The sequence below is a fragment of the Phyllobates terribilis genome, unplaced genomic scaffold (assembly GCF_046119375.1).
Source record: "Phyllobates terribilis strain yellow unplaced genomic scaffold, ASM4611937v1 Scaffold_4096__1_contigs__length_65126, whole genome shotgun sequence".
NCBI classification, from domain to species: Eukaryota; Metazoa; Chordata; class Amphibia; order Anura; family Dendrobatidae; genus Phyllobates; species Phyllobates terribilis.
Genome location: NW_027366848.1, coordinates 36,608 through 64,598, shown reverse-complemented (window position 1 = coordinate 64,598; position 27,991 = coordinate 36,608). Strand labels below are relative to the sequence as shown.

The 27,991-nt window shown below is 44.2% G+C and overlaps 1 protein-coding gene across 1 annotated transcript in view; it reads left to right on the top strand.

Annotated features, from left to right (window-relative positions):
• Positions 1-4,013: 4,013 nt before the first annotated feature.
• LOC141248826 (telomeric repeat-binding factor 2-interacting protein 1-like) overlaps positions 4,014-27,991 on the top strand; it is a 39,867-nt gene continuing 15,889 nt past the window's right edge. The window contains exon 1 of the mRNA XM_073669458.1: positions 4,014-4,129. Coding sequence (XP_073525559.1) covers positions 4,118-4,129 — 12 coding nt within the window. The 5' untranslated portion in view covers positions 4,014-4,117. The remainder of the gene's footprint in view (positions 4,130-27,991) is intronic.

Here is a 27,991-nt window from a genome sequence, read left to right as displayed (position 1 = left end):
CTCCATTACTGACGGTTTCCCTGGGCTTGTTGTGTCCGTGTGTGCCGCTCCATTACTGACGGTTTCCCTGGGCTTGTTTTGTCCGTGTGTGCCGCTCCATTACTGACGGTTTCCCTGGGCTTGTTTTGTCCGTGTGTGCCGCTCCATTACTGACGGTTTCCCTGGGCTTGTTGTGTCCGTGTATGCCGCTCCACTACTGACGGTTTCCCTGGGCTTGTTGTGTCTGTGTGTGCCGCTCCATTACTGACGGTTTCCCTGGGCTTGTTGTGTCCGTGTGTGCCGCTCCACTACTGACGGTTTCCCTGGGCTTGTTGTGTCTGTGTGTGCCGCTCCATTACTGACGGTTTCCCTGGGCTTGTTGTGTCCGTGTATGCCGCTCCACTACTGACGGTTTCCCTGGGCTTGTTTTGTCCGTGTGTGCCGCTCCATTACTGACGGTTTCCCTGGGCTTGTTGTGTCCGTGTATGCCGCTCCACTACTGACGGTTTCCCTGGGCTTGTTGTGTCTGTGTGTGCCGCTCCATTACTGACGGTTTCCCTGGGCTTGTTGTGTCCGTGTGTGCCGCTCCACTACTGACGGTTTCCCTGGGCTTGTTGTGTCCGTGTGTGCCGCTCCATTACTGACGGTTTCCCTGGGCTTGTTGTGTCCGTGTGTGCCGCTCCATTACTGACGGTTTCCCTGGGCTTGTTGTGTCCGTGTGTGCCGCTCCACTACTGACGGTTTCCCTGGGCTTGTTGTGTCCGTGTGTGTGCCGCTCCATTACTGACGGTTTCCCTGGGCTTGTTGTGTCCGTGTGTGCCGCTCCATTACTGACGGTTTCCCTGGGCTTGTTGTGTCCGTGTGTGCCGCTCCATTACTGACGGTTTCCCTGGGCTTGTTGTGTCCGTGTGTGCCGCTCCACTACTGACGGTTTCCCTGGGCTTGTTGTGTCCGTGTGTGCCGCTCCATTACTGACGGTTTCCCTGGGCTTGTTGTGTCCGTGTGTGCCGCTCCATTACTGACGGTTTCCCTGGGCTTGTTTTGTCCGTGTGTGCCGCTCCATTACTGACGGTTTCCCTGGGCTTGTTGTGTCCGTGTATGCCGCTCCACTACTGACGGTTTCCCTGGGCTTGTTGTGTCTGTGTGTGCCGCTCCATTACTGACGGTTTCCCTGGGCTTGTTGTGTCCGTGTATGCCGCTCCACTACTGACGGTTTCCCTGGGCTTGTTTTGTCCGTGTGTGCCGCTCCATTACTGACGGTTTCCCTGGGCTTGTTGTGTCCGTGTATGCCGCTCCACTACTGACGGTTTCCCTGGGCTTGTTGTGTCTGTGTGTGCCGCTCCATTACTGACGGTTTCCCTGGGCTTGTTGTGTCCGTGTGTGCCGCTCCACTACTGACGGTTTCCCTGGGCTTGTTGTGTCCGTGTGTGCCGCTCCATTACTGACGGTTTCCCTGGGCTTGTTGTGTCCGTGTGTGCCGCTCCATTACTGACGGTTTCCCTGGGCTTGTTGTGTCCGTGTGTGCCGCTCCATTACTGACGGTTTCCCTGGGCTTGTTGTGTCCGTGTGTGCCGCTCCATTACTGACGGTTTCCCTGGGCTTGTTTTGTCCGTGTGTGCCGCTCCATTACTGACGGTTTCCCTGGGCTTGTTGTGTCCGTGTATGCCGCTCCACTACTGACGGTTTCCCTGGGCTTGTTGTGTCTGTGTGTGCCGCTCCATTACTGACGGTTTCCCTGGGCTTGTTGTGTCCGTGTGTGCCGCTCCATTACTGACGGTTTCCCTGGGCTTGTTTTGTCCGTGTGTGTGCCGCTCCATTACTGACGGTTTCCCTGGGCTTGTTGTGTCCGTGTATGCCGCTCCACTACTGACGGTTTCCCTGGGCTTGTTGTGTCTGTGTGTGCCGCTCCATTACTGACGGTTTCCCTGGGCTTGTTGTGTCCGTGTGTGCCGCTCCATTACTGACGGTTTCCCTGGGCTTGTTGTGTCTGTGTGTGCCGCTCCATTACTGACGGTTTCCCTGGGCTTGTTGTGTCCGTGTATGCCGCTCCACTACTGACGGTTTCCCTGGGCTTGTTGTGTCTGTGTGTGCCGCTCCATTACTGACGGTTTCCCTGGGCTTGTTGTGTCCGTGTGTGCCGCTCCACTACTGACGGTTTCCCTGGGCTTGTTGTGTCCGTGTGTGTGCCGCTCCATTACTGACGGTTTCCCTGGGCTTGTTGTGTCTGTGTGTGCCGCTCCATTAGGGTATGTGCACACGATGCAGAAATGAAGCAGAAAATTTCTGCATCATTTCTGCATCTCCCTGGCAGAAAAAACGCATGCAGATTGACAAGCGCTTTCCAGGCGATGTTAGCATCACCTGGAAAGTGCTTGATAACTAGGTCACACTATATAAATCCATGCAAACAGCATGGATTTATACAGTGTGAACCGAGAGCGTGTATATACTTACCTCCGATGGCCCGCGCTGTCCTGCTCAATCTGTTCTCCCGGCTGCCGGCAACTTTGAATTGAAAGACCTGCCGACGTCACCGCAGGTCCTACAACTCACTGCAAAGTGCCGGGAACCAAGCGGGAGCGCTGTGCGGGCCGACAGAAGGTAAGAATACATTTATTTTTTATTTTATTCTTCTTTTTACAGCTTTTTTAATGGTACCTGGGTGTGGATGAGACTCTCCTCTCCTCCACACCCGGGTACCATCCGCACATTAGAACGCACCAATTACGCAAGTACAGATGCTGTCTTGCGGAATTGGCGCGTTCTAATGCAAGTCAATGGCGGCGAAATCGCCGCGTTTCCGCAAAATTAATTGACATGCTGCGGATTTTTGACCGCAGCGTTAAGGCTGTGTTCACACGATGCGTATTTCATGCGTTTCCGTGGCGTTTTTGCAGTTGCGTAAACGCCGCGGAAACGCATGAAAAACGCATGGTAGAAGGGCAGCAATGTTCCCCAATGGAAATCCGCATGTGCTGTGCCCATGATGCGGATTTTTCCGCAGCGTTAACGCTGCGGTCAAAAATCCGCAGCATGTCAATTAATTTTGCGGAAACGCGGCGATTTCGCCGCCATTGACTTGCATTAGAACGCGCCAATTCCGCAAGACAGCATCTGTACTTGTGTAATTGGTGCGTTCTAATGTGCGGATGGTACCCGGGTGTGGAGGAGAGGAGAGTCTCCTCCACACCCAGGTACCATTAAAAAAGCTGTAAAACAAGAATAAAATAAAAAATATATATATACTTACCATCTGTCGGCCCGCGCAGCGCTCCCGCTTGGTTCCCGGCACTTGCAGTGAGTTGTAGGACCTGCGGTGACGTCAGAGTCATGTGACGGGTCACGTGACGCTGACGTCGGCAGGTCTTTCAATTCAAAGTTGCCGGCAGCCGGGAGAACGGAGTGAGCAGGACAGCGCGGGCCATCAGAGGTAAGTATATACACTCTCTCGGTTCACACTGTATAAATCCATGCTGTTTGCATGGATTTATATAGTGTGACCTAGTTGTCAAGCACTTTCCAGGTGATGCTAAAATCGCCTGGAAAGCGCTTGTCAATCTGCATGCGGAAACGCATGTGAATCTGCATGTGGATCCGCATGTATTCTGCAGGAAAAACGCATGCACAATCTGCCAGGGAGATGCAGAAATGATGCAGAAATTTTCTGCTTCATTTCTGCATCGTGTGCACATACCCTAACGCTGCGGAAAAATCCGCATCATGGGCACAGCACATGCGGATTTCCATTGGGGAACATTGCTTCCCTTCTACCATGCGTTTTTCATGCGTTTCCGCGGCGTTTACGCAACTGCAAAAACGCCGCGGAAACGCATGAAATACGCATCGTGTGAACACAGCCTTACTGACGGTTTCCCTGGGCTTGTTGTGTCCGTGTATGCCGCTCCACTACTGACGGTTTCCCTGGGCTTGTTGTGTCCGTGTGTGTGCCGCTCCATTACTGACGGTTTCCCTGGGCTTGTTGTGTCCGTGTGTGCCGCTCCACTACTGACGGTTTCCCTGGGCTTGTTGTGTCTCTGTTTCTTCAGGGAAGAAAGAATCCACATCTATAACTAAGCAGCCGCCCGAGGACCAGGACACCGACCACTCGGAAGAGCTGCAGATATTCGAGATCGCCAACATGGAGTTTGAGGTACAGAGAACACAGAATCCACCAATATTATTGGGTAAAGTTTGTGACCCCTTCACACTAACAGCTGAGAGTCAGCTCTGACACTGCACAATAGTGAGTGCAGCTCTGGAGTATAATACAGGAGGTAACTCAGGATCAGTAATGTAATGTATGTACACAGTGACTGCACCAGCAGAATAGTGAGTGCAGCTCTGGAGTATAATACAGGAGGTAACTCAGGATCAGTAATGTAATGTATGTACACAGTGACTGCACCAGCAGAATAGTGAATGCAGCTCTGGAGTATAATACAGGATGTAACTCAGGATCAGTAATGTAATGTATGTACACAGTGACTGCACCAGCAGAATAGTGAGTGCAGCTCTGGAGTATAATACAGGAGGTAACTCAGGATCAGTAATGTAATGTATGTACACAGTGACTGCACCAGCAGAATAGTGAGTGCAGCTCTGGAGTATAATACAGGAGGTAACTCAGGATCAGTAATGTAATGTATGTACACAGTGACTGCACCAGCAGAATAGTGAATGCAGCTCTGGAGTATAATACAGGATGTAACTCAGGATCAGTAATGTAATGTATGTACACAGTGACTGCACCAGCAGAATAGTGAGTGCAGCTCTGGAGTATAATACAGGAGGTAACTCAGGATCAGTAATGTAATGTATGTACACAGTGACTGCACCAGCAGAATAGTGAGTGCAGCTCTGGAGTATAATACATGATGTAACTCAGGATCAGTAATGTAATGTATGTACACAGTGACTGCACCAGCAGAATAGTGAGTGCAGCTCTGGAGTATAATACAGGATGTAACTCAGGATCAGTAATGTAATGTATGTACACAGTGACTGCACCAGCAGAATAGTGAGTGCAGCTCTGGAGTATAATACAGGAGGTAACTCAGGATCAGTAATGTAATGTATGTACACAGTGACTGCACCAGCAGAATAGTGAGTGCAGCTCTGGAGTATAATACAGGATGTAACTCAGGATCAGTAATGTAATGTATGTACACAGTGACTGCACCAGGAGAATAGTGAGTGCAGCTCTGGAGTATAATACAGGATGTAACTCAGGATCAGTAATGTAATGTATGTACACAGTGACTGCACCAGCAGAATAGTGAGTGCAGCTCTGGAGTATAATACAGGATGTAACTCAGGATCAGTAATGTAATGTATGTACACAGTGACTGCACCAGCAGAATAGTGAGTGCAGCTCTGGAGTATAATACAGGAGGTAACTCAGGAACAGTAATGTAATGTATGTACACAGTGACTGCACCAGCAGAATAGTGAGTGCAGCTCTGGAGTATAATACAGGATGTAACTCAGGATCAGTAATGTAATGTATGTACACAGTGACTGCACCAGCAGAATAGTGAGTGCAGCTCTGGATTATAATACAGGAGGTAACTCAGGATCAGTAATGTAATGTATGTACACAGTGACTGCACCAGCAGAATAGTGAGTGCAGCTCTGGAGTATAATACAGGAGGTAACTCAGGATCAGTAATGTAATGTATGTACACAGTGACTGCACCAGCAGAATAGTGAATGCAGCTCTGGAGTATAATACAGGATGTAACTCAGGATCAGTAATGTAATGTATGTACACAGTGACTGCACCAGCAGAATAGTGAGTGCAGCTCTGGAGTATAATACAGGAGGTAACTCAGGATCAGTAATGTAATGTATGTACACAGTGACTGCACCAGCAGAATAGTGAGTGCAGCTCTGGAGTATAATACATGATGTAACTCAGGATCAGTAATGTAATGTATGTACACAGTGACTGCACCAGCAGAATAGTGAGTGCAGCTCTGGAGTATAATACAGGATGTAACTCAGGATCAGTAATGTAATGTATGTACACAGTGACTGCACCAGCAGAATAGTGAGTGCAGCTCTGGAGTATAATACAGGAGGTAACTCAGGATCAGTAATGTAATGTATGTACACAGTGACTGCACCAGCAGAATAGTGAGTGCAGCTCTGGAGTATAATACAGGATGTAACTCAGGATCAGTAATGTAATGTATGTACACAGTGACTGCACCAGGAGAATAGTGAGTGCAGCTCTGGAGTATAATACAGGATGTAACTCAGGATCAGTAATGTAATGTATGTACACAGTGACTGCACCAGCAGAATAGTGAGTGCAGCTCTGGAGTATAATACAGGATGTAACTCAGGATCAGTAATGTAATGTATGTACACAGTGACTGCACCAGCAGAATAGTGAGTGCAGCTCTGGAGTATAATACAGGAGGTAACTCAGGAACAGTAATGTAATGTATGTACACAGTGACTGCACCAGCAGAATAGTGAGTGCAGCTCTGGAGTATAATACAGGATGTAACTCAGGATCAGTAATGTAATGTATGTACACAGTGACTGCACCAGCAGAATAGTGAGTGCAGCTCTGGATTATAATACAGGAGGTAACTCAGGATCAGTAATGTAATGTATGTGCACAGTGACTGCACCAGCAGAATAGTGAGTGCAGCTCTGGAGTATAATACAGGAGGTAACTCAGGAACAGTAATGTAATGTATGTACACAGTGACTGCACCAGCAGAATAGTGAGTGCAGCTCTGGAGTATAATACAGGATGTAACTCAGGATCAGTAATGTAATGTATGTACACAGTGACTGCACCAGCAGAATAGTGAGTGCAGCTCTGGAGTATAATACAGGATGTAACTCAGGATCAGTAATGTAATGTATGTACACAGTGACTGCACCAGCAGAATAGTGAGTGCAGCTCTGGGGTATAATACAGGATGTAACTCAGGATCAGTAATGTAATGTATGTACACAGTGACTGCACCAGCAGAATAGTGAGTGCAGCTCTGGAGTATAATACAGGAGGTAACTCAGGATCAGTAATGTAATGTATGTACACAGTGACTGCACCAGCAGAATAGTGAGTGCAGCTCTGGAGTATAATACAGGATGTAACTCAGGATCAGTAATGTAATGTATGTACACAGTGACTGCACCAGCAGAATAGTGAGTGCAGCTCTGGAGTATAATACAGGATGTAACTCAGGATCAGTAATGTAATGTATGTACACAGTGACTGCACCAGCAGAATAGTGAGTGCAGCTCTGGAGTATAATACAGGAGGTAACTCAGGATCAGTAATGTAATGTATGTACACAGTGACTGCACCAGCAGAATAGTGAGTGCAGCTCTGGAGTATTATACAGGATGTAACTCAGGATCAGTAATGTAATGTATGTACACAGTGACTGCACCAGCAGAATAGTGAGTGCAGCTCTGGAGTATAATACAGGATGTAACTCAGGATCAGTAATGTAATGTATGTACACAGTGACTGCACCAGCAGAATAGTGAGTGCAGCTCTGGAGTATAATACAGGAGGTAACTCAGGATCAGTAATGTAATGTATGTACACAGTGACTGCACCAGCAGAATAGTGAGTGCAGCTCTGGAGTATAATACAGGATGTAACTCAGGATCAGTAATGTAATGTATGTACACAGTGACTGCACCAGCAGAATAGTGAGTGCAGCTCTGGGGTATAATACAGGATGTAACTCAGGATCAGTAATGTAATGTATGTACACAGTGACTGCACCAGCAGAATAGTGAGTGCAGCTCTGGAGTATAATACAGGATGTAACTCAGGATCAGTAATGTAATGTATGTGCACAGTGACTGCACCAGCAGAATAGTGAGTGCAGCTCTGGAGTATAATACAGGATGTAACTCAGGATCAGTAATGTAATGTATGTACACAGTGACTGCACCAGCAGAATAGTGAGTGCAGCTCTGGGGTATAATACAGGATGTAACTCAGGATCAGTAATGTAATGTATGTACACAGTGACTGCACCAGCAGAATAGTGAGTGCAGCTCTGGGGTATAATACAGGATGTAACTCAGGATCAGTAATGTAATGTATGTACACAGTGACTGCACCAGCAGAATAGTGAGTGCAGCTCTGGAGTATTATACAGGATGTAACTCAGGATCAGTAATGTAATGTATGTACACAGTGACTGCACCAGCAGAATAGTGAGTGCAGCTCTGGAGTATTATACAGGATGTAACTCAGGATCAGTAATGTAATGTATGTACACAGTGACTGCACCAGCAGAATAGTGAGTGCAGCTCTGGAGTATAATACAGGATGTAACTCAGGATCAGTAATGTAATGTATTTACACAGTGACTGCACCAGCAGAATAGTGAGTGCAGCTCTGGAGTATAATACAGGATGTAACTCAGGATCAGTAATGTAATGTATGTACACAGTGACTGCACCAGCAGAATAGTGAATGCAGCTCTGGAGTATAATACAGGATGTAACTCAGGATCAGTAATGTAATGTATGTACACAGTGACTGCGCCAGCAGAATAGTGAGTGCAGCTCTGGAGTATTATACAGGATGTAACTCAGGATCAGTAATGTAATGTATGTACACAGTGACTGCACCAGCAGAATAGTGAGTGCAGCTCTGGAGTATAATATAGGATGTAACTCAGGATCAGTAATGTAATGTATGTACACAGTGACTGCACCAGCAGAATAGTGAGTGCAGCTCTGGGGTATAATACAGGATGTAACTCAGGATCAATAATGTAATGTATGTACACAGTGACTGCACCAGCAGAATAGTGAATGCAGCTCTGGAGTATAATACAGGATGTAACTCAGGATCAGTAATGTAATGTATGTACACAGTGACTGCACCAGCAGAATAGTGAGTGCAGCTCTGGGGTATAATACAGGATGTAACTCAGGATCAATAATGTAATGTATGTACACAGTGACTGCACCAGCAGAATAGTGAATGCAGCTCTGGAGTATAATACAGGATGTAACTCAGGATCAGTAATGTAATGTATGTACACAGTGACTGCACCAGCAGAGTAGTGAGTGCAGCTCTGGGGTATAATACAGGAGGTAACTCAGGTTCAGTAATGTAATGTATGTACACAGTGACTGCACCAGCCGAATAGTGAGTGCAGCTCTGGAGTATAATGCAGGATGTAACTCAGGATCAGTAATGTAATGTACACAGTGACTCCACCAGCAGAATAGTGAGTGCAGCTCTGGAGTATAATACAGGATGTAACTCAAGATCAGTAATGTAATGTATGTACACAGTGACTGCACCAGCAGAATAGTGAGTGCAGCTCTGGGGTATAATACAGGATGTAACTCAGGATCAGTAATGTAATGTATGTACACAGTGACTGCACCAGCAGAATAGTGAGTGCAGCTCTGGAGTATAATACAGGATGTAACTCAGGATCAGTAATGTAATGTATGTACACGGTGACTGCACCAGCAGAATAGTGAGTGAAGCTCTGGAGTATAATACAGGATGTAACTCAGGATCAGTAATGTAATGTATGTACACAGTGACTGCACCAGCAGAATAGTGAGTGCAGCTCTGGAGTATAATGCAGGAAGTAACTCAGGATCAGTAATGTAATGTATGGACACAGTGACTGCACCAGCAGAATAGTGAGTGCAGCTCTGGAGTATAATACAGGATGTAACTCAGGATTAGTAATGTAATGTACACAGTGACTGCACCAGCAGAATAGTGAGTGCAGCTCTGGAGTATAATACAGGAGGTAACTCAGGATCAGTAATGTAATGTACGTACACAGTGACTGCACCAGCAGAATAGTGAGTGCAGCTCTGGAGTATAATACAGGATGTAACTCAGGATCAGTAATGCAATGTATGTACACAGTGACTGCACCAGCAGAATAGTGAGTGCAGCTCTGGAGTATAATACAGGAGGTAACTCAGGATTAGTAATGTAATGTATGTACACAGTGACTGCACCAGCAGAATAGTGAGTGCAGCTCTGGAGTATAATACAGGAGGTAACTCAGGATTAGTAATGTAATGTATGTACACAGTGACTGCACCAGCAGAATAGTGAGTGCAGCTCTGGAGTGTAATACAGGATGTAACTCAGGATCAGTAATGTAATGTATGTACACAGTGACTGCACCAGCAGAATAGTGAGTGCAGCTCTGGAGTGTAATACAGGATGTAACTCAGGATCAGTAATGTAATGTATGTACACAGTGACTGCACCAGCAGAATAGTGAGTGCAGCTCTGGAGTATAATACAGGAGGTAACTCAGGATCAGTAATGTAATGTATGTACACAGTGACTGCACCAGCAGAATAGTGAGTGTAGCTCTGGAGTATAATACAGGATGTAACTCAGGATCAGTAATGTAATGTATGTACACAGTGACTGCACCAGCAGAATAGGGAGTGCAGCTCTGGAGTGTAATACAGGATGTAACTCAGGATCAGTAATGTAATGTATGTACACAGTGACTGCACCAGCAGAATAGTGAGTGCAGCTCTGGAGTATAATACAGGATGTAACTCAGGATCAGTAATGTAATGTACACAGTGACTGCACCAGCAGAATAGTGAGTGCAGCACTGGAGTGTAATACAGGATGTAACTCAGGATCAGTAATGTAATGTATGTACACAGTGACTGCACCAGCAGAATAGTGAGTGCAGCTCTGGAGTATAATACACGAGGTAACTCAGGATCAGTAATGTAATGTATGTACACAGTGACTGCACCATATAGGAGTGCAGCTCTGGAGTATAATACAGGATGTAACTCAGGATCAGTAATGTAATGTACGTACACAGTGACTGCACCAGCAGAATAGTGAGTGCAGCTCTGGGGTATAATACAGGATGTAACTCCGGATCAGTAATGTAATGTATGTACACAGTGACTGCACCAGCAGAATAGTGAGTGCAGCTCTGGAGTATAATATAGGATGTAACTCAGGATCAGTAATGTAATGTATGTACACAGTGACTGCACCAGCAGAATAGGGAGTGCAGCTCTGGACTATAATACAGGATGTAACTCAGGATCAGTAATGTAATGTATGTACACCGTGACTGCACCAGCAGAATAGTGAGTGCAGCTCTGGGGTATAATACAGGATGTAACTCAGGATCAGTAATGTAATGTATGTACACAGTGACTGCACCAGCAGAATAGTGAGTGCAGCTCTGGGGTATAATACAGGATCAGTAATGTAATGTATGTACACAGTGACTGCACCAGCAGAATAGTGAGTGCAGCTCTGGAGTATAATACAGGATGTAACTCAGGATCAGTAATGTAATGTATGTACACAGTGACTGCACCAGCAGAATAGTGAGTGCAGCTCTGGAGTATAATACAGGAGGTAACTCAGGATCAGTAATGTAATGTATGTACACAGTGACTGCACCAGCAGAATAGTGAGTGCAGCTCTGGAGTATAATACAGGAGGTAACTCAGGATCAGTAATGTAATGTATGTACACGGTGACTGCACCAGCAGAATAGTGAGTGTAGCTCTGGAGTATAATACAGGATGTAACTCAGGATCAGTAATGTAATGTATGTACACAGTGACTGCACCAGCAGAATAGTGAGTGCAGCTCTGGAGTATAATACAGGATGTAACTCAGGATCAGTAATGTATGTACACAGTGACTGCACCAGCAGAATAGTGAGTGCAGCTCTGGAGTATAATACAGGAAGTAACTCAGGATCAGTAATGTAATGTATGGACACAGTGACTGAATCAGCAGAATAGTGAGTGCAGCTCTGGAGTATAATACAGGAGGTAACTCAGGATTAGTAATGTAATGTATGTACACAGTGACTGCACCAGCAGAATAGTGAGTGCAGCTCTGGAGTATAATACAGGAGGTAACTCAGGATCAGTAATGTAATGTATGTACACTGTGACTGCACCAGCAGAATAGTGAGTGCAGCTCTGGAGTATAATACAGGATGTAACTCAGGATCAGTAATGTAATGTACACAGTGACTGCACCAGCAGAATAGTGAGTGCAGCTCTGGAGTATAATACAGGATGTAACTCAGGATCAGTAATGTAATGTACACAGTGACTGCACCAGCAGAATAGTGAGTGCAGCTCTGGAGTATAATACAGGAGGTAACTCAGGATCAGTAATGTAATGTACGTACACAGTGACTGCACCAGCAGAATAGTGAGTGCAGCTCTGGAGTATAATACAGGATGTAACTCAGGATCAGTAATGTAATGTATGTACACAGTGACTGCACCAGCAGAATAGTGAGTGCAGCTCAGGAGTATAATACAGGAGGTAACTCAGGATTAGTAATGTAATGTATGTACACAGTGACTGCACCAGCAGAATAGTGAGTGCAGCTCTGGAGTATAATACAGGAGGTAACTCAGAATCAGTAATGTAATGTATGTACACAGTGACTGCACCAGCAGAATAGTGAGTGCAGCTCTGGAGTATAATACAGGGGGTAACTCAGGATCAGTAATGTAATGTATGTACACAGTGACTGCACCAGCAGAATAGTGAGTGCAGCTCTGGAGTATAATACAGGATGTAACTCAGGATCAGTAATGTAATGTATGTACACAGTGACTGCACCAGCAGAATAGTGAGTGCAGCTCTGGAGTGTAATACAGGATGTAACTCAGGATCAGTAATGTAATGTATGTACACAGTGACTGCACCAGCAGAATAGTGAGTGCAGCTCTGGAGTATAATACAGGATGTAACTCAGGATCAGTAATGTAATGTACACAGTGACTGCACCAGCAGAATAGTGAGTGCAGCTCTGGAGTGTAATACAGGATGTAACTCAGGATCAGTAATGTAATGTATGTACACAGTGACTGCACCAGCAGAATAGTGAGTGCAGCTCTGGAGTATAATACAGGAGGTAACTCAGGATCAGTAATGTAATGTATGTACACAGTGACTGCACCAGCAGAATAGTGAGTGCAGCTCTGGAGTATAATACAGGATGTAACTCAGGATCAGTAATGTAATGTATGTACACAGTGACTGCACCAGCAGAATAGTGAGTGCAGCTCTGGAGTGTAATACAGGATGTAACTCAGGATCAGTAATGTAATGTATGTACACAGTGACTGCACCAGCAGAATAGTGAGTGCAGCTCTGGAGTATAATACAGGATGTAACTCAGGATCAGTAATGTAATGTACACAGTGACTGCACCAGCAGAATAGTGAGTGCAGCTCTGGAGTGTAATACAGGATGTAACTCAGGATCAGTAATGTAATGTATGTACACAGTGACTGCACCAGCAGAATAGTGAGTGCAGCTCTGGAGTATAATACAGGAGGTAACTCAGGATCAGTAATGTAATGTATGTACACCGTGACTGCACCATATAGGAGTGCAGCTCTGGAGTATAATACAGGATGTAACTCAGGATCAGTAATGTAATGTATGTACACAGTGACTGCACCAGCAGAATAGTGAGTGCAGCTCTGGGGTATAATACAGGATGTAACTCCGGATCAGTAATGTAATGTATGTACACAGTGACTGCACCAGCAGAATAGTGAGTGCAGCTCTGGAGTATAATACAGGAGGTAACTCAGGATCAGTAATGTAATGTATGTACACAGTGACTGCACCAGCTGAATAGTGAGTGCAGCTCTGGAGTATAATACAGGAGGTAACTCAGGATCAGTAATGTAATGTATGTACACAGTGACTGCACCAGCAGAATAGTGAGTGCAGCTCTGGAGTATAATACAGGATGTAACTCAGGATCAGTAATGTAATGTATGTACACAGTGACTGCACCAGCAGAATAGTGAATGCAGCTCTGGAGTATAATACAGGATGTAACTCAGGATCAGTAATGTAATGTATGTACACAGTGACTGCACCAGCAGAGTAGTGAGTGCAGCTCTGGGGTATAATACAGGAGGTAACTCAGGTTCAGTAATGTAATGTATGTACACAGTGACTGCACCTGCCGAATAGTGAGTGCAGCTCTGGAGTATAATACAGGATGTAACTCAGGATCAGTAATGTAATGTACACAGTGACTCCACCAGCAGAATAGTGAGTGCAGCTCTGGAGTATAATACAGGATGTAACTCAAGATCAGTAATGTAATGTATGTACACAGTGACTGCACCAGCAGAATAGTGAGTGCAGCTCTGGGGTATAATACAGGATGTAACTCAGGATCAGTAATGTAATGTATGTACACAGTGACTGCACCAGCAGAATAGTGAGTGCAGCTCTGGAGTATAATACAGGATGTAACTCAGGATCAGTAATGTAATGTATGTACACGGTGACTGCACCAGCAGAATAGTGAGTGAAGCTCTGGAGTATAATACAGGATGTAACTCAGGATCAGTAATGTAATGTATGTACACAGTGACTGCACCAGCAGAATAGTGAGTGCAGCTCTGGAGTATAATACAGGATGTAACTCAGGATCAGTAATGTATGTACACAGTGACTGCACCAGCAGAATAGTGAGTGCAGCTCTGGAGTATAATGCAGGAAGTAACTCAGGATCAGTAATGTAATGTATGGACACAGTGACTGCACCAGCAGAATAGTGAGTGCAGCTCTGGAGTATAATACAGGAGGTAACTCAGGATCATTAATGTAATGTACACAGTGACTGCACCAGCAGAATAGTGAGTGCAGCTCTGGAGTATAATACAGGATGTAACTCAGGATCAGTAATGTAATGTACACAGTGACTGCACCAGCAGAATAGTGAGTGCAGCTCTGGAGTATAATACAGGAGGTAACTCAGGATTAGTAATGTAATGTATGTACACAGTGACTGCACCAGCAGAATAGTGAGTGCAGCTCTGGAGTATAATACAGGATGTAACTCAGGATCATTAATGTAATGTACACAGTGACTGCACCAGCAGAATAGTGAGTGCAGCTCTGGAGTATAATACAGGATGTAACTCAGGATCAGTAATGTAATGTACACAGTGACTGCACCAGCAGAATAGTGAGTGCAGCTCTGGAGTATAATACAGGAGGTAACTCAGGATTAGTAATGTAATGTATGTACACAGTGACTGCACCAGCAGAATAGTGAGTGCAGCTCTGGAGTATAATACAGGAGGTAACTCAGGATTAGTAATGTAATGTATGTACACAGTGACTGCACCAGCAGAATAGTGAGTGCAGCTCTGGAGTCTAATACAGGATGTAACTGAGGATCAGTAATGTAATGTATGTACACAGTGACTGCACCAGCAGAATAGTGAGTGCAGCTCTGGAGTGTAATACAGGATGTAACTCAGGATCAGTAATGTAATGTATGTACACAGTGACTGCACCAGCAGAATAGTGAGTGCAGCTCTGGAGTATAATACAGGATGTAACTCAGGATCAGTAATGTAATGTACACAGTGACTGCACCAGCAGAATAGTGAGTGCAGCACTGGAGTGTAATACAGGATGTAACTCAGGATCAGTAATGTAATGTATGTACACAGTGACTGCACCAGCAGAATAGTGAGTGCAGCTCTGGAGTATAATACAGGAGGTAACTCAGGATCAGTAATGTAATGTATGTACACAGTGACTGCACCAGCAGAATAGTGAGTGCAGCTCTGGAGTATAATACAGGATGTAACTCAGGATCAGTAATGTAATGTACGTACACAGTGACTGCACCAGCAGAATAGTGAGTGCAGCTCTGGACTATAATACAGGATGTAACTCAGGATCAGTAATGTAATGTATGTACACGGTGACTGCACCAGCAGAATAGTGAGTGCAGCTCTGGGGTATAATACAGGATCAGTAATGTAATGTATGTACACAGTGACTGCACCAGCAGAATAGTGAGTGCAGCTCTGGAGTATAATACAGGATGTAACTCAGGATCAGTAATGTAATGTATGTACACGGTGACTGCACCAGCAGAATAGTGAGTGAAGCTCTGGAGTATAATACAGGATGTAACTCAGGATCAGTAATGTAATGTATGTACACAGTGACTGCACCAGCAGAATAGTGAGTGCAGCTCTGGAGTATAATACAGGATGTAACTCAGGATCAGTAATGTATGTACACAGTGACTGCACCAGCAGAATAGTGAGTGCTGCTCTGGAGTATAATACAGGAAGTAACTCAGGATCAGTAATGTAATGTATGGACACAGTGACTGCACCAGCAGAATAGTGAGTGCAGCTCTGGAGTATAATACAGGAGGTAACTCAGGATTAGTAATGTAATGTATGTACACAGTGACTGCACCAGCAGAATAGTGAGTGCAGCTCTGGAGTATAATACAGGAGGTAACTCAGGATCAGTAATGTCATGTATGTACACTGTGACTGCACCAGCAGAATAGTGAGTGCAGCTTTGGAGTATAATACAGGATGTAACTCAGGATCAGTAATGTAATGTACACAGTGACTGCACCAGCAGAATAGTGAGTGCAGCTCTGGAGTATAATACAGGATGTAACTCAGGATCAGTAATGTAATGTACACAGTGACTGCACCAGCAGAATAGTGAGTGCAGCTCTGGAGTATAATACAGGAGGTAACTCAGGATCAGTAATGTAATGTACGTACACAGTGACTGCACCAGCAGAATAGTGAGTGCAGCTCTGGAGGATAATACAGGATGTAACTCAGGATCAGTAATGTAATGTATGTACACAGTGACTGCACCAGCAGAATAGTGAGTGCAGCTCTGGAGTATAATACAGGATGTAACTCAGGATCAGTAATGTAATGTATGTACACAGTGACTGCACCAGCAGAATAGTGAGTGCAGCTCAGGAGTATAATACAGGAGGTAACTCAGGATTAGTAATGTAATGTATGTACACAGTGACTGCACCAGCAGAATAGTGAGTGCAGCTCTGGAGTATAATACAGGATGTAACTCAGGATCAGTAATGTAATGTATGTACACAGTGACTGCACCAGCAGAATAGGGAGTGCAGCTCTGGACTATAATACAGGATGTAACTCAGGATCAGTAATGTAATGTATGTACACCGTGACTGCACCAGCAGAATAGTGAGTGCAGCTCTGGGGTATAATACAGGATGTAACTCAGGATCAGTAATGTAATGTATGTACACAGTGACTGCACCAGCAGAATAGTGAGTGCAGCTCTGGAGTATAATACAGGATGTAACTCAGGATCAGTAATGTAATGTATGTACACAGTGACTGCACCAGCAGAATAGTGAGTGCAGCTCTGGGGTATAATACAGGATGTAACTCAGGATCAGTAATGTAATGTACACAGTGACTGCACCAGCAGAATAGTGAGTGCAGCTCTGGAGTATAATACAGGAGGTAACTCAGGATCAGTAATGTAATGTACGTACACAGTGACTGCACCAGCAGAATAGTGAGTGCAGCTCTGGAGTATAATACAGGATGTAACTCAGGATCAGTAATGTAATGTATGTACACAGTGACTGCACCAGCAGAATAGTGAGTGCAGCTCTGGGGTATAATACAGGATGTAACTCCGGATCAGTAATGTAATGTATGTACACAGTGACTGCACCAGCAGAATAGTGAGTGCAGCTCTGGAGTATAATATAGGATGTAACTCAGGATCAGTAATGTAATGTATGTACACAGTGACTGCACCAGCAGAATAGTGAGTGCAGCTCTGGAGTATAATACAGGATGTAACTCAGGATCAGTAATGTAATGTATGTACACAGTGACTGCACCAGCAGAATAGTGAGGGCAGCTCTGGAGTATAATACAGGATGTAACTCAGGATCACTAATGTAATGTATGTACACAGTGACTGCACCAGCAGAATAGTGAGTGCAGCTCTGGGGTATAATACAGGATGTAACTCAGGATCACTAATGTAATGTATGTACACAGTAACTGCACCAGCAGAATAGTGAGTGCAGCTCTGGGGTATAATACAGGATGTAACTCAAGATCACTAATGTAATGTATGTACACAGTGACTGCACCAGCAGAATAGTGAGTGCAGCTCTGGGGTATAATACAGGATGTAACTCAGGATCAGTAATGTAATGTATGTACACAGTGACTGCACCAGCAGAATAGTGAGTGCAGCTCTGGAGCATAATACAGGATGTAACTCAGGATCAGTAATGTATGTACACAGTGACTGCACCAGCAGAATAGTGAGTGCAGCTCTGGGGTATAATACAGGATGTAACTCAGGATCACTAATGTAATGTATGTACACAGTGACTGCACCAGCAGAATAGTGAGTGCAGCTCTGGGGTATAATACAGGATGTAACTCAGGATCAGTAATGTAATGTATGTACACAGTGACTGCACCAGCAGAATAGTGAGTGCAGCTCTGGGGTATAATACAGGATGTAACTCAGGATCAGTAATGTAATGTATGTACACAGTGACTGCACCAGCAGAATAGTGAGTGCAGCTCTGGAGCATAATACAGGATGTAACTCAGGATCAGTAATGTATGTACACAGTGACTGCACCAGCAGAATAGTGAGTGCAGCTCTGGAGTATAATACAGGATGTAACTCAGGATCAGTAATGTAATGTATGTACACAGTGACTGCACCAGCAGAATAGTGAGTGCAGCTCTGGGGTATAATACAGGAGGTAACTCAGGATCAGTAATGTAATGTATGTACACAGTGACTGCACCAGCAGAATAGGGAGTGCAGCTCTGGACTATAATACAGGATGTAACTCAGGATCAGTAATGTAATGTATGTACACCGTGACTGCACCAGCAGAATAGGGAGTGCAGCTCTGGACTATAATACAGGATGTAACTCAGGATCAGTAATGTAATGTATGTACACCGTGACTGCACCAGCAGAATAGTGAGTGCAGCTCTGGAGTATAATACAGGATGTAACTCAGGATCAGTAATGTAATGTATGTACACAGTGACTGCACCAGCAGAATAGGGAGTGCAGCTCTGGACTATAATACAGGATGTAACTCAGGATCAGTAATGTAATGTATGTACACAGTGACTGCACCAGCAGAATAGTGAGTGCAGCTCTGGGGTATAATACAGGATGTAACTCAGGATCAGTAATGTAATGTATGTACACAGTGACTGCACCAGCAGAATAATGAGTGCAGCTCTGGAGTATAATATAGGATGTAACTCAGGATCAGTAATGTAATGTATGTACACAGTGACTGCACCAGCAGAATAGTGAGTGCAGCTCTGGGGTATAATACAGGATGTAACTCAGGATCAGTAATGTAATGTATGTACACAGTGACTGCACCAGCAGAATAGTGAGTGCAGCTCTGGGGTATAATACAGGATGTAACTCGGGATCAGTAATGTAATGTATGTACACAGTGACTGCACCAGCAGAATAGTGAGTGCAGCTCTGGAGTATAATACAGGATGTAACTCAGGATCAGTAATGTAATGTATGTACACAGTGACTGCACCAGCAGAATAGTGAGTGCAGCTCTGGGGTATAATACAGGATGTAACTCAGGATCAGTAATGTAATGTATGTACACAGTGACTGCACCAGCAGAATAGTGAGTGCAGCTCTGGGGTATAATACAGGATGTAACTCAGGATCAGTAATGTAATGTATGTACACAGTGACTGCACCAGCAGAATAGTGAGTGCAGCTCTGGAGTATAATATAGGATGTAACTCAGGATCAGTAATGTAATGTATGTACACAGTGACTGCACCAGCAGAATAGTGAGTGCAGCTCTGGAGTATAATACAGGATGTAACTGAGGATCAGTAATGTAATGTATGTACACAGTGACTGCACCAGCAGAATAGTGAGTGCAGCTCTGGGGTATAATACAGGATGTAACTCAGGATCAGTAATGTAATGTATGTACACAGTGACTGCACCAGCAGAATAGTGAGTGCAGCTCTGGAGTATAATATAGGATGTAACTCAGGATCAGTAATGTAATGTATGGACACAGTGACTGCACCAGCAGAATAGTGAGTGCAGCTCTGGAGTATAATACAGGATGTAACTCAGGATCAGTAATGTAATGTATGTACACAGTGACTGCACCAGCAGAATAGTGAGTGCAGCTCTGGAGTATAATATAGGATGTAACTCAGGATCAGTAATGTAATGTATGGACACAGTGACTGCACCAGCAGAATAGTGAGTGCAGCTCTGGAGTATAATACAGGAGGTAACTCAGGATTAGTAATGTAATGTATGTACACAGTGACTGCACCAGCAGAATAGTGAGTGCAGCTCTGGAGTATAATACAGGAGGTAACTCAGGATCAGTAATGTAATGTATGTACACAGTGACTGCACCAGCAGAATAGTGAGTGCAGCTCTGGAGTATAATACAGGATGTAACTCAGGATCAGTAATGTAATGTACATAGTGACTGCACCAGCAGAATAGTGAGTGCAGCTCTGGAGTATAATATAGGATGTAACTCAGGATCAGTAATGTAATGTATGGACACAGTGACTGCACCAGCAGAATAGTGAGTGCAGCTCTGGAGTATAATACAGGAGGTAACTCAGGATTAGTAATGTAATGTATGTACACAGTGACTGCACCAGCAGAATAGTGAGTGCAGCTCTGGAGTATAATACAGGATATAACTCAGGATCAGTAATGTAATGTACACAGTGACTGCACCAGCAGAATAGTGAGTGCAGCTCTGGAGTATAATACAGGATGTAACTCAGGATCAGTAATGTAATGTATGTACACAGTGACTGCACCAGCAGAATAGTGAGTGCAGCTCTGGAGTATAATACAGGATGTAACTCAGGATCAGTAATGTAATGTACACAGTGACTGCACCAGCAGAATAGTGAGTGCAGCTCTGGAGTATAATACAGGAGGTAACTCAGGATCAGTAATGTAATGTACGTACACAGTGACTGCACCAGCAGAATAGTGAGTGCAGCTCTGGAGTATAATACAGGATGTAACTCAGGATCAGTAATGTAATGTATGTACACTGTGACTGCACCAGCAGAATAGTGAGTGCAGCTTTGGAGTATAATACAGGATGTAACTCAGGATCAGTAATGTAATGTACACAGTGACTGCACCAGCAGAATAGTGAGTGCAGCTCTGGAGTATAATACAGGATGTAACTCAGGATCAGTAATGTAATGTACACAGTGACTGCACCAGCAGAATAGTGAGTGCAGCTCTGGAGTATAATACAGGAGGTAACTCAGGATCAGTAATGTAATGTACGTACACAGTGACTGCACCAGCAGAATAGTGAGTGCAGCTCTGGAGTATAATACAGGATGTAACTCAGGATCAGTAATGTAATGTATGTACACAGTGACTGCACCAGCAGAATAGTGAGTGCAGCTCTGGGGTATAATACAGGATGTAACTCCGGATCAGTAATGTAATGTATGTACACAGTGACTGCACCAGCAGAATAGTGAGTGCAGCTCTGGAGTATAATATAGGATGTAACTCAGGATCAGTAATGTAATGTATGTACACAGTGACTGCACCAGCAGAATAGGGAGTGCAGCTCTGGACTATAATACAGGATGTAACTCAGGATCAGTAATGTAATGTATGTACACCGTGACTGCACCAGCAGAATAGGGAGTGCAGCTCTGGACTATAATACAGGATGTAACTCGGGATCAGTAATGTAATGTATGTACACAGTGACTGCACCAGCAGAATAGTGAGTGCAGCTCTGGAGTATAATACAGGATGTAACTCAGGATCAGTAATGTAATGTATGTACACAGTGACTGCACCAGCAGAATAGTGAGGGCAGCTCTGGAGTATAATACAGGATGTAACTCAGGATCACTAATGTAATGTATGTACACAGTGACTGCACCAGCAGAATAGTGAGTGCAGCTCTGGGGTATAATACAGGATGTAACTCAGGATCACTAATGTAATGTATGTACACAGTAACTGCACCAGCAGAATAGTGAGTGCAGCTCTGGGGTATAATACAGGATGTAACTCAAGATCACTAATGTAATGTATGTACACAGTGACTGCACCAGCAGAATAGTGAGTGCAGCTCTGGGGTATAATACAGGATGTAACTCAGGATCAGTAATGTAATGTATGTACACAGTGACTGCACCAGCAGAATAGTGAGTGCAGCTCTGGAGTATAATACAGGAGGTAACTCAGGATCAGTAATGTAATGTATGTACACAGTGACTGCACCAGCAGAATAGTGAGTGCAGCTCTGGAGTATAATACAGGATGTAACTCAGGATCAGTAATGTAATGTACGTACACAGTGACTGCACCAGCAGAATAGTGAGTGCAGCTCTGGACTATAATACAGGATGTAACTCAGGATCAGTAATGTAATGTATGTACACGGTGACTGCACCAGCAGAATAGTGAGTGCAGCTCTGGGGTATAATACAGGATCAGTAATGTAATGTATGTACACAGTGACTGCACCAGCAGAATAGTGAGTGCAGCTCTGGAGTATAATACAGGATGTAACTCAGGATCAGTAATGTAATGTATGTACACGGTGACTGCACCAGCAGAATAGTGAGTGAAGCTCTGGAGTATAATACAGGATGTAACTCAGGATCAGTAATGTAATGTATGTACACAGTGACTGCACCAGCAGAATAGTGAGTGCAGCTCTGGAGTATAATACAGGATGTAACTCAGGATCAGTAATGTATGTACACAGTGACTGCACCAGCAGAATAGTGAGTGCTGCTCTGGAGTATAATACAGGAAGTAACTCAGGATCAGTAATGTAATGTATGGACACAGTGACTGCACCAGCAGAATAGTGAGTGCAGCTCTGGAGTATAATACAGGAGGTAACTCAGGATTAGTAATGTAATGTATGTACACAGTGACTGCACCAGCAGAATAGTGAGTGCAGCTCTGGAGTATAATACAGGAGGTAACTCAGGATCAGTAATGTCATGTATGTACACTGTGACTGCACCAGCAGAATAGTGAGTGCAGCTTTGGAGTATAATACAGGATGTAACTCAGGATCAGTAATGTAATGTACACAGTGACTGCACCAGCAGAATAGTGAGTGCAGCTCTGGAGTATAATACAGGATGTAACTCAGGATCAGTAATGTAATGTACACAGTGACTGCACCAGCAGAATAGTGAGTGCAGCTCTGGAGTATAATACAGGAGGTAACTCAGGATCAGTAATGTAATGTACGTACACAGTGACTGCACCAGCAGAATAGTGAGTGCAGCTCTGGAGGATAATACAGGATGTAACTCAGGATCAGTAATGTAATGTATGTACACAGTGACTGCACCAGCAGAATAGTGAGTGCAGCTCTGGAGTATAATACAGGATGTAACTCAGGATCAGTAATGTAATGTATGTACACAGTGACTGCACCAGCAGAATAGTGAGTGCAGCTCAGGAGTATAATACAGGAGGTAACTCAGGATTAGTAATGTAATGTATGTACACAGTGACTGCACCAGCAGAATAGTGAGTGCAGCTCTGGAGTATAATACAGGATGTAACTCAGGATCAGTAATGTAATGTATGTACACAGTGACTGCACCAGCAGAATAGGGAGTGCAGCTCTGGACTATAATACAGGATGTAACTCAGGATCAGTAATGTAATGTATGTACACCGTGACTGCACCAGCAGAATAGTGAGTGCAGCTCTGGGGTATAATACAGGATGTAACTCAGGATCAGTAATGTAATGTATGTACACAGTGACTGCACCAGCAGAATAGTGAGTGCAGCTCTGGAGTATAATACAGGATGTAACTCAGGATCAGTAATGTAATGTATGTACACAGTGACTGCACCAGCAGAATAGTGAGTGCAGCTCTGGGGTATAATACAGGATGTAACTCAGGATCAGTAATGTAATGTACACAGTGACTGCACCAGCAGAATAGTGAGTGCAGCTCTGGAGTATAATACAGGAGGTAACTCAGGATCAGTAATGTAATGTACGTACACAGTGACTGCACCAGCAGAATAGTGAGTGCAGCTCTGGAGTATAATACAGGATGTAACTCAGGATCAGTAATGTAATGTATGTACACAGTGACTGCACCAGCAGAATAGTGAGTGCAGCTCTGGGGTATAATACAGGATGTAACTCCGGATCAGTAATGTAATGTATGTACACAGTGACTGCACCAGCAGAATAGTGAGTGCAGCTCTGGAGTATAATATAGGATGTAACTCAGGATCAGTAATGTAATGTATGTACACAGTGACTGCACCAGCAGAATAGGGAGTGCAGCTCTGGACTATAATACAGGATGTAACTCAGGATCAGTAATGTAATGTATGTACACCGTGACTGCACCAGCAGAATAGTGAGTGCAGCTCTGGGGTATAATACAGGATGTAACTCAGGATCAGTAATGTAATGTATGTACACAGTGACTGCACCAGCAGAATAGGGAGTGCAGCTCTGGACTATAATACAGGATGTAACTCGGGATCAGTAATGTAATGTATGTACACAGTGACTGCACCAGCAGAATAGTGAGTGCAGCTCTGGAGTATAATACAGGATGTAACTCAGGATCAGTAATGTAATGTATGTACACAGTGACTGCACCAGCAGAATAGTGAGGGCAGCTCTGGAGTATAATACAGGATGTAACTCAGGATCACTAATGTAATGTATGTACACAGTGACTGCACCAGCAGAATAGTGAGTGCAGCTCTGGGGTATAATACAGGATGTAACTCAGGATCACTAATGTAATGTATGTACACAGTAACTGCACCAGCAGAATAGTGAGTGCAGCTCTGGGGTATAATACAGGATGTAACTCAAGATCACTAATGTAATGTATGTACACAGTGACTGCACCAGCAGAATAGTGAGTGCAGCTCTGGGGTATAATACAGGATGTAACTCAGGATCAGTAATGTAATGTATGTACACAGTGACTGCACCAGCAGAATAGTGAGTGCAGCTCTGGAGCATAATACAGGATGTAACTCAGGATCAGTAATGTATGTACACAGTGACTGCACCAGCAGAATAGTGAGTGCAGCTCTGGGGTATAATACAGGATGTAACTCAGGATCACTAATGTAATGTATGTACACAGTGACTGCACCAGCAGAATAGTGAGTGCAGCTCTGGGGTATAATACAGGATGTAACTCAGGATCAGTAATGTAATGTATGTACACAGTGACTGCACCAGCAGAATAGTGAGTGCAGCTCTGGGGTATAATACAGGATGTAACTCAGGATCAGTAATGTAATGTATGTACACAGTGACTGCACCAGCAGAATAGTGAGTGCAGCTCTGGAGCATAATACAGGATGTAACTCAGGATCAGTAATGTATGTACACAGTGACTGCACCAGCAGAATAGTGAGTGCAGCTCTGGAGTATAATACAGGATGTAACTCAGGATCAGTAATGTAATGTATGTACACAGTGACTGCACCAGCAGAATAGTGAGTGCAGCTCTGGGGTATAATACAGGAGGTAACTCAGGATCAGTAATGTAATGTATGTACACAGTGACTGCACCAGCAGAATAGGGAGTGCAGCTCTGGACTATAATACAGGATGTAACTCAGGATCAGTAATGTAATGTATGTACACCGTGACTGCACCAGCAGAATAGGGAGTGCAGCTCTGGACTATAATACAGGATGTAACTCAGGATCAGTAATGTAATGTATGTACACCGTGACTGCACCAGCAGAATAGTGAGTGCAGCTCTGGAGTATAATACAGGATGTAACTTAGGATCAGTAATGTAATGTATGTACACAGTGACTGCACCAGCAGAATAGGGAGTGCAGCTCTGGAGTATAATACAGGATGTAACTCAGGATCAGTAATGTAATGTATGTACACAGTGACTGCACCAGCAGAATAGGGAGTGCAGCTCTGGACTATAATACAGGATGTAACTCAGGATCAGTAATGTAATGTATGTACACAGTGACTGCACCAGCAGAATAGTGAGTGCAGCTCTGGGGTATAATACAGGATGTAACTCAGGATCAGTAATGTAATGTATGTACACAGTGACTGCACCAGCAGAATAATGAGTGCAGCTCTGGAGTATAATATAGGATGTAACTCAGGATCAGTAATGTAATGTATGTACACAGTGACTGCACCAGCAGAATAGTGAGTGCAGCTCTGGGGTATAATACAGGATGTAACTCAGGATCAGTAATGTAATGTATGTACACAGTGACTGCACCAGCAGAATAGTGAGTGCAGCTCTGGGGTATAATACAGGATGTAACTCGGGATCAGTAATGTAATGTATGTACACAGTGACTGCACCAGCAGAATAGTGAGTGCAGCTCTGGAGTATAATACAGGATGTAACTCAGGATCAGTAATGTAATGTATGTACACAGTGACTGCACCAGCAGAATAGTGAGTGCAGCTCTGGGGTATAATACAGGATGTAACTCAGGATCAGTAATGTAATGTATGTACACAGTGACTGCACCAGCAGAATAGTGAGTGCAGCTCTGGGGTATAATACAGGATGTAACTCAGGATCAGTAATGTAATGTATGTACACAGTGACTGCACCAGCAGAATAGTGAGTGCAGCTCTGGAGTATAATATAGGATGTAACTCAGGATCAGTAATGTAATGTATGTACACAGTGACTGCACCAGCAGAATAGTGAGTGCAGCTCTGGAGTATAATACAGGATGTAACTGAGGATCAGTAATGTAATGTATGTACACAGTGACTGCACCAGCAGAATAGTGAGTGCAGCTCTGGGGTATAATACAGGATGTAACTCAGGATCAGTAATGTAATGTATGTACACAGTGACTGCACCAGCAGAATAGTGAGTGCAGCTCTGGAGTATAATATAGGATGTAACTCAGGATCAGTAATGTAATGTATGGACACAGTGACTGCACCAGCAGAATAGTGAGTGCAGCTCTGGAGTATAATACAGGATGTAACTCAGGATCAGTAATGTAATGTATGTACACAGTGACTGCACCAGCAGAATAGTGAGTGCAGCTCTGGAGTATAATATAGGATGTAACTCAGGATCAGTAATGTAATGTATGGACACAGTGACTGCACCAGCAGAATAGTGAGTGCAGCTCTGGAGTATAATACAGGAGGTAACTCAGGATTAGTAATGTAATGTATGTACACAGTGACTGCACCAGCAGAATAGTGAGTGCAGCTCTGGAGTATAATACAGGAGGTAACTCAGGATCAGTAATGTAATGTATGTACACAGTGACTGCACCAGCAGAATAGTGAGTGCAGCTCTGGAGTATAATACAGGATGTAACTCAGGATCAGTAATGTAATGTACACAGTGACTGCACCAGCAGAATAGTGAGTGCAGCTCTGGAGTATAATATAGGATGTAACTCAGGATCAGTAATGTAATGTATGGACACAGTGACTGCACCAGCAGAATAGTGAGTGCAGCTCTGGAGTATAATACAGGAGGTAACTCAGGATTAGTAATGTAATGTATGTACACAGTGACTGCACCAGCAGAATAGTGAGTGCAGCTCTGGAGTATAATACAGGATGTAACTCAGGATCAGTAATGTAATGTACACAGTGACTGCACCAGCAGAATAGTGAGTGCAGCTCTGGAGTATAATACAGGAGGTAACTCAGGATCAGTAATGTAATGTACGTACACAGTGACTGCACCAGCAGAATAGTGAGTGCAGCTCTGGAGTATAATACAGGATGTAACTCAGGATCAGTAATGTAATGTATGTACACAGTGACTGCACCAGCAGAATAGTGAGTGCAGCTCAGGAGTATAATACAGGAGGTAACTCAGGATTAGTAATGTAATGTATGTACACAGTGACTGCACCAGCAGAATAGTGAGTGCAGCTCTGGAGTATAATACAGGATGTAACTCAGGATCAGTAATGTAATGTATGTACACAGTGACTGCACCAGCAGAATAGGGAGTGCAGCTCTGGACTATAATACAGGATGTAACTCAGGATCAGTAATGTAATGTATGTACTCCGTGACTGCACCAGCAGAATAGTGAGTGCAGCTCTGGGGTATAATACAGGATGTAACTCAGGATCAGTAATG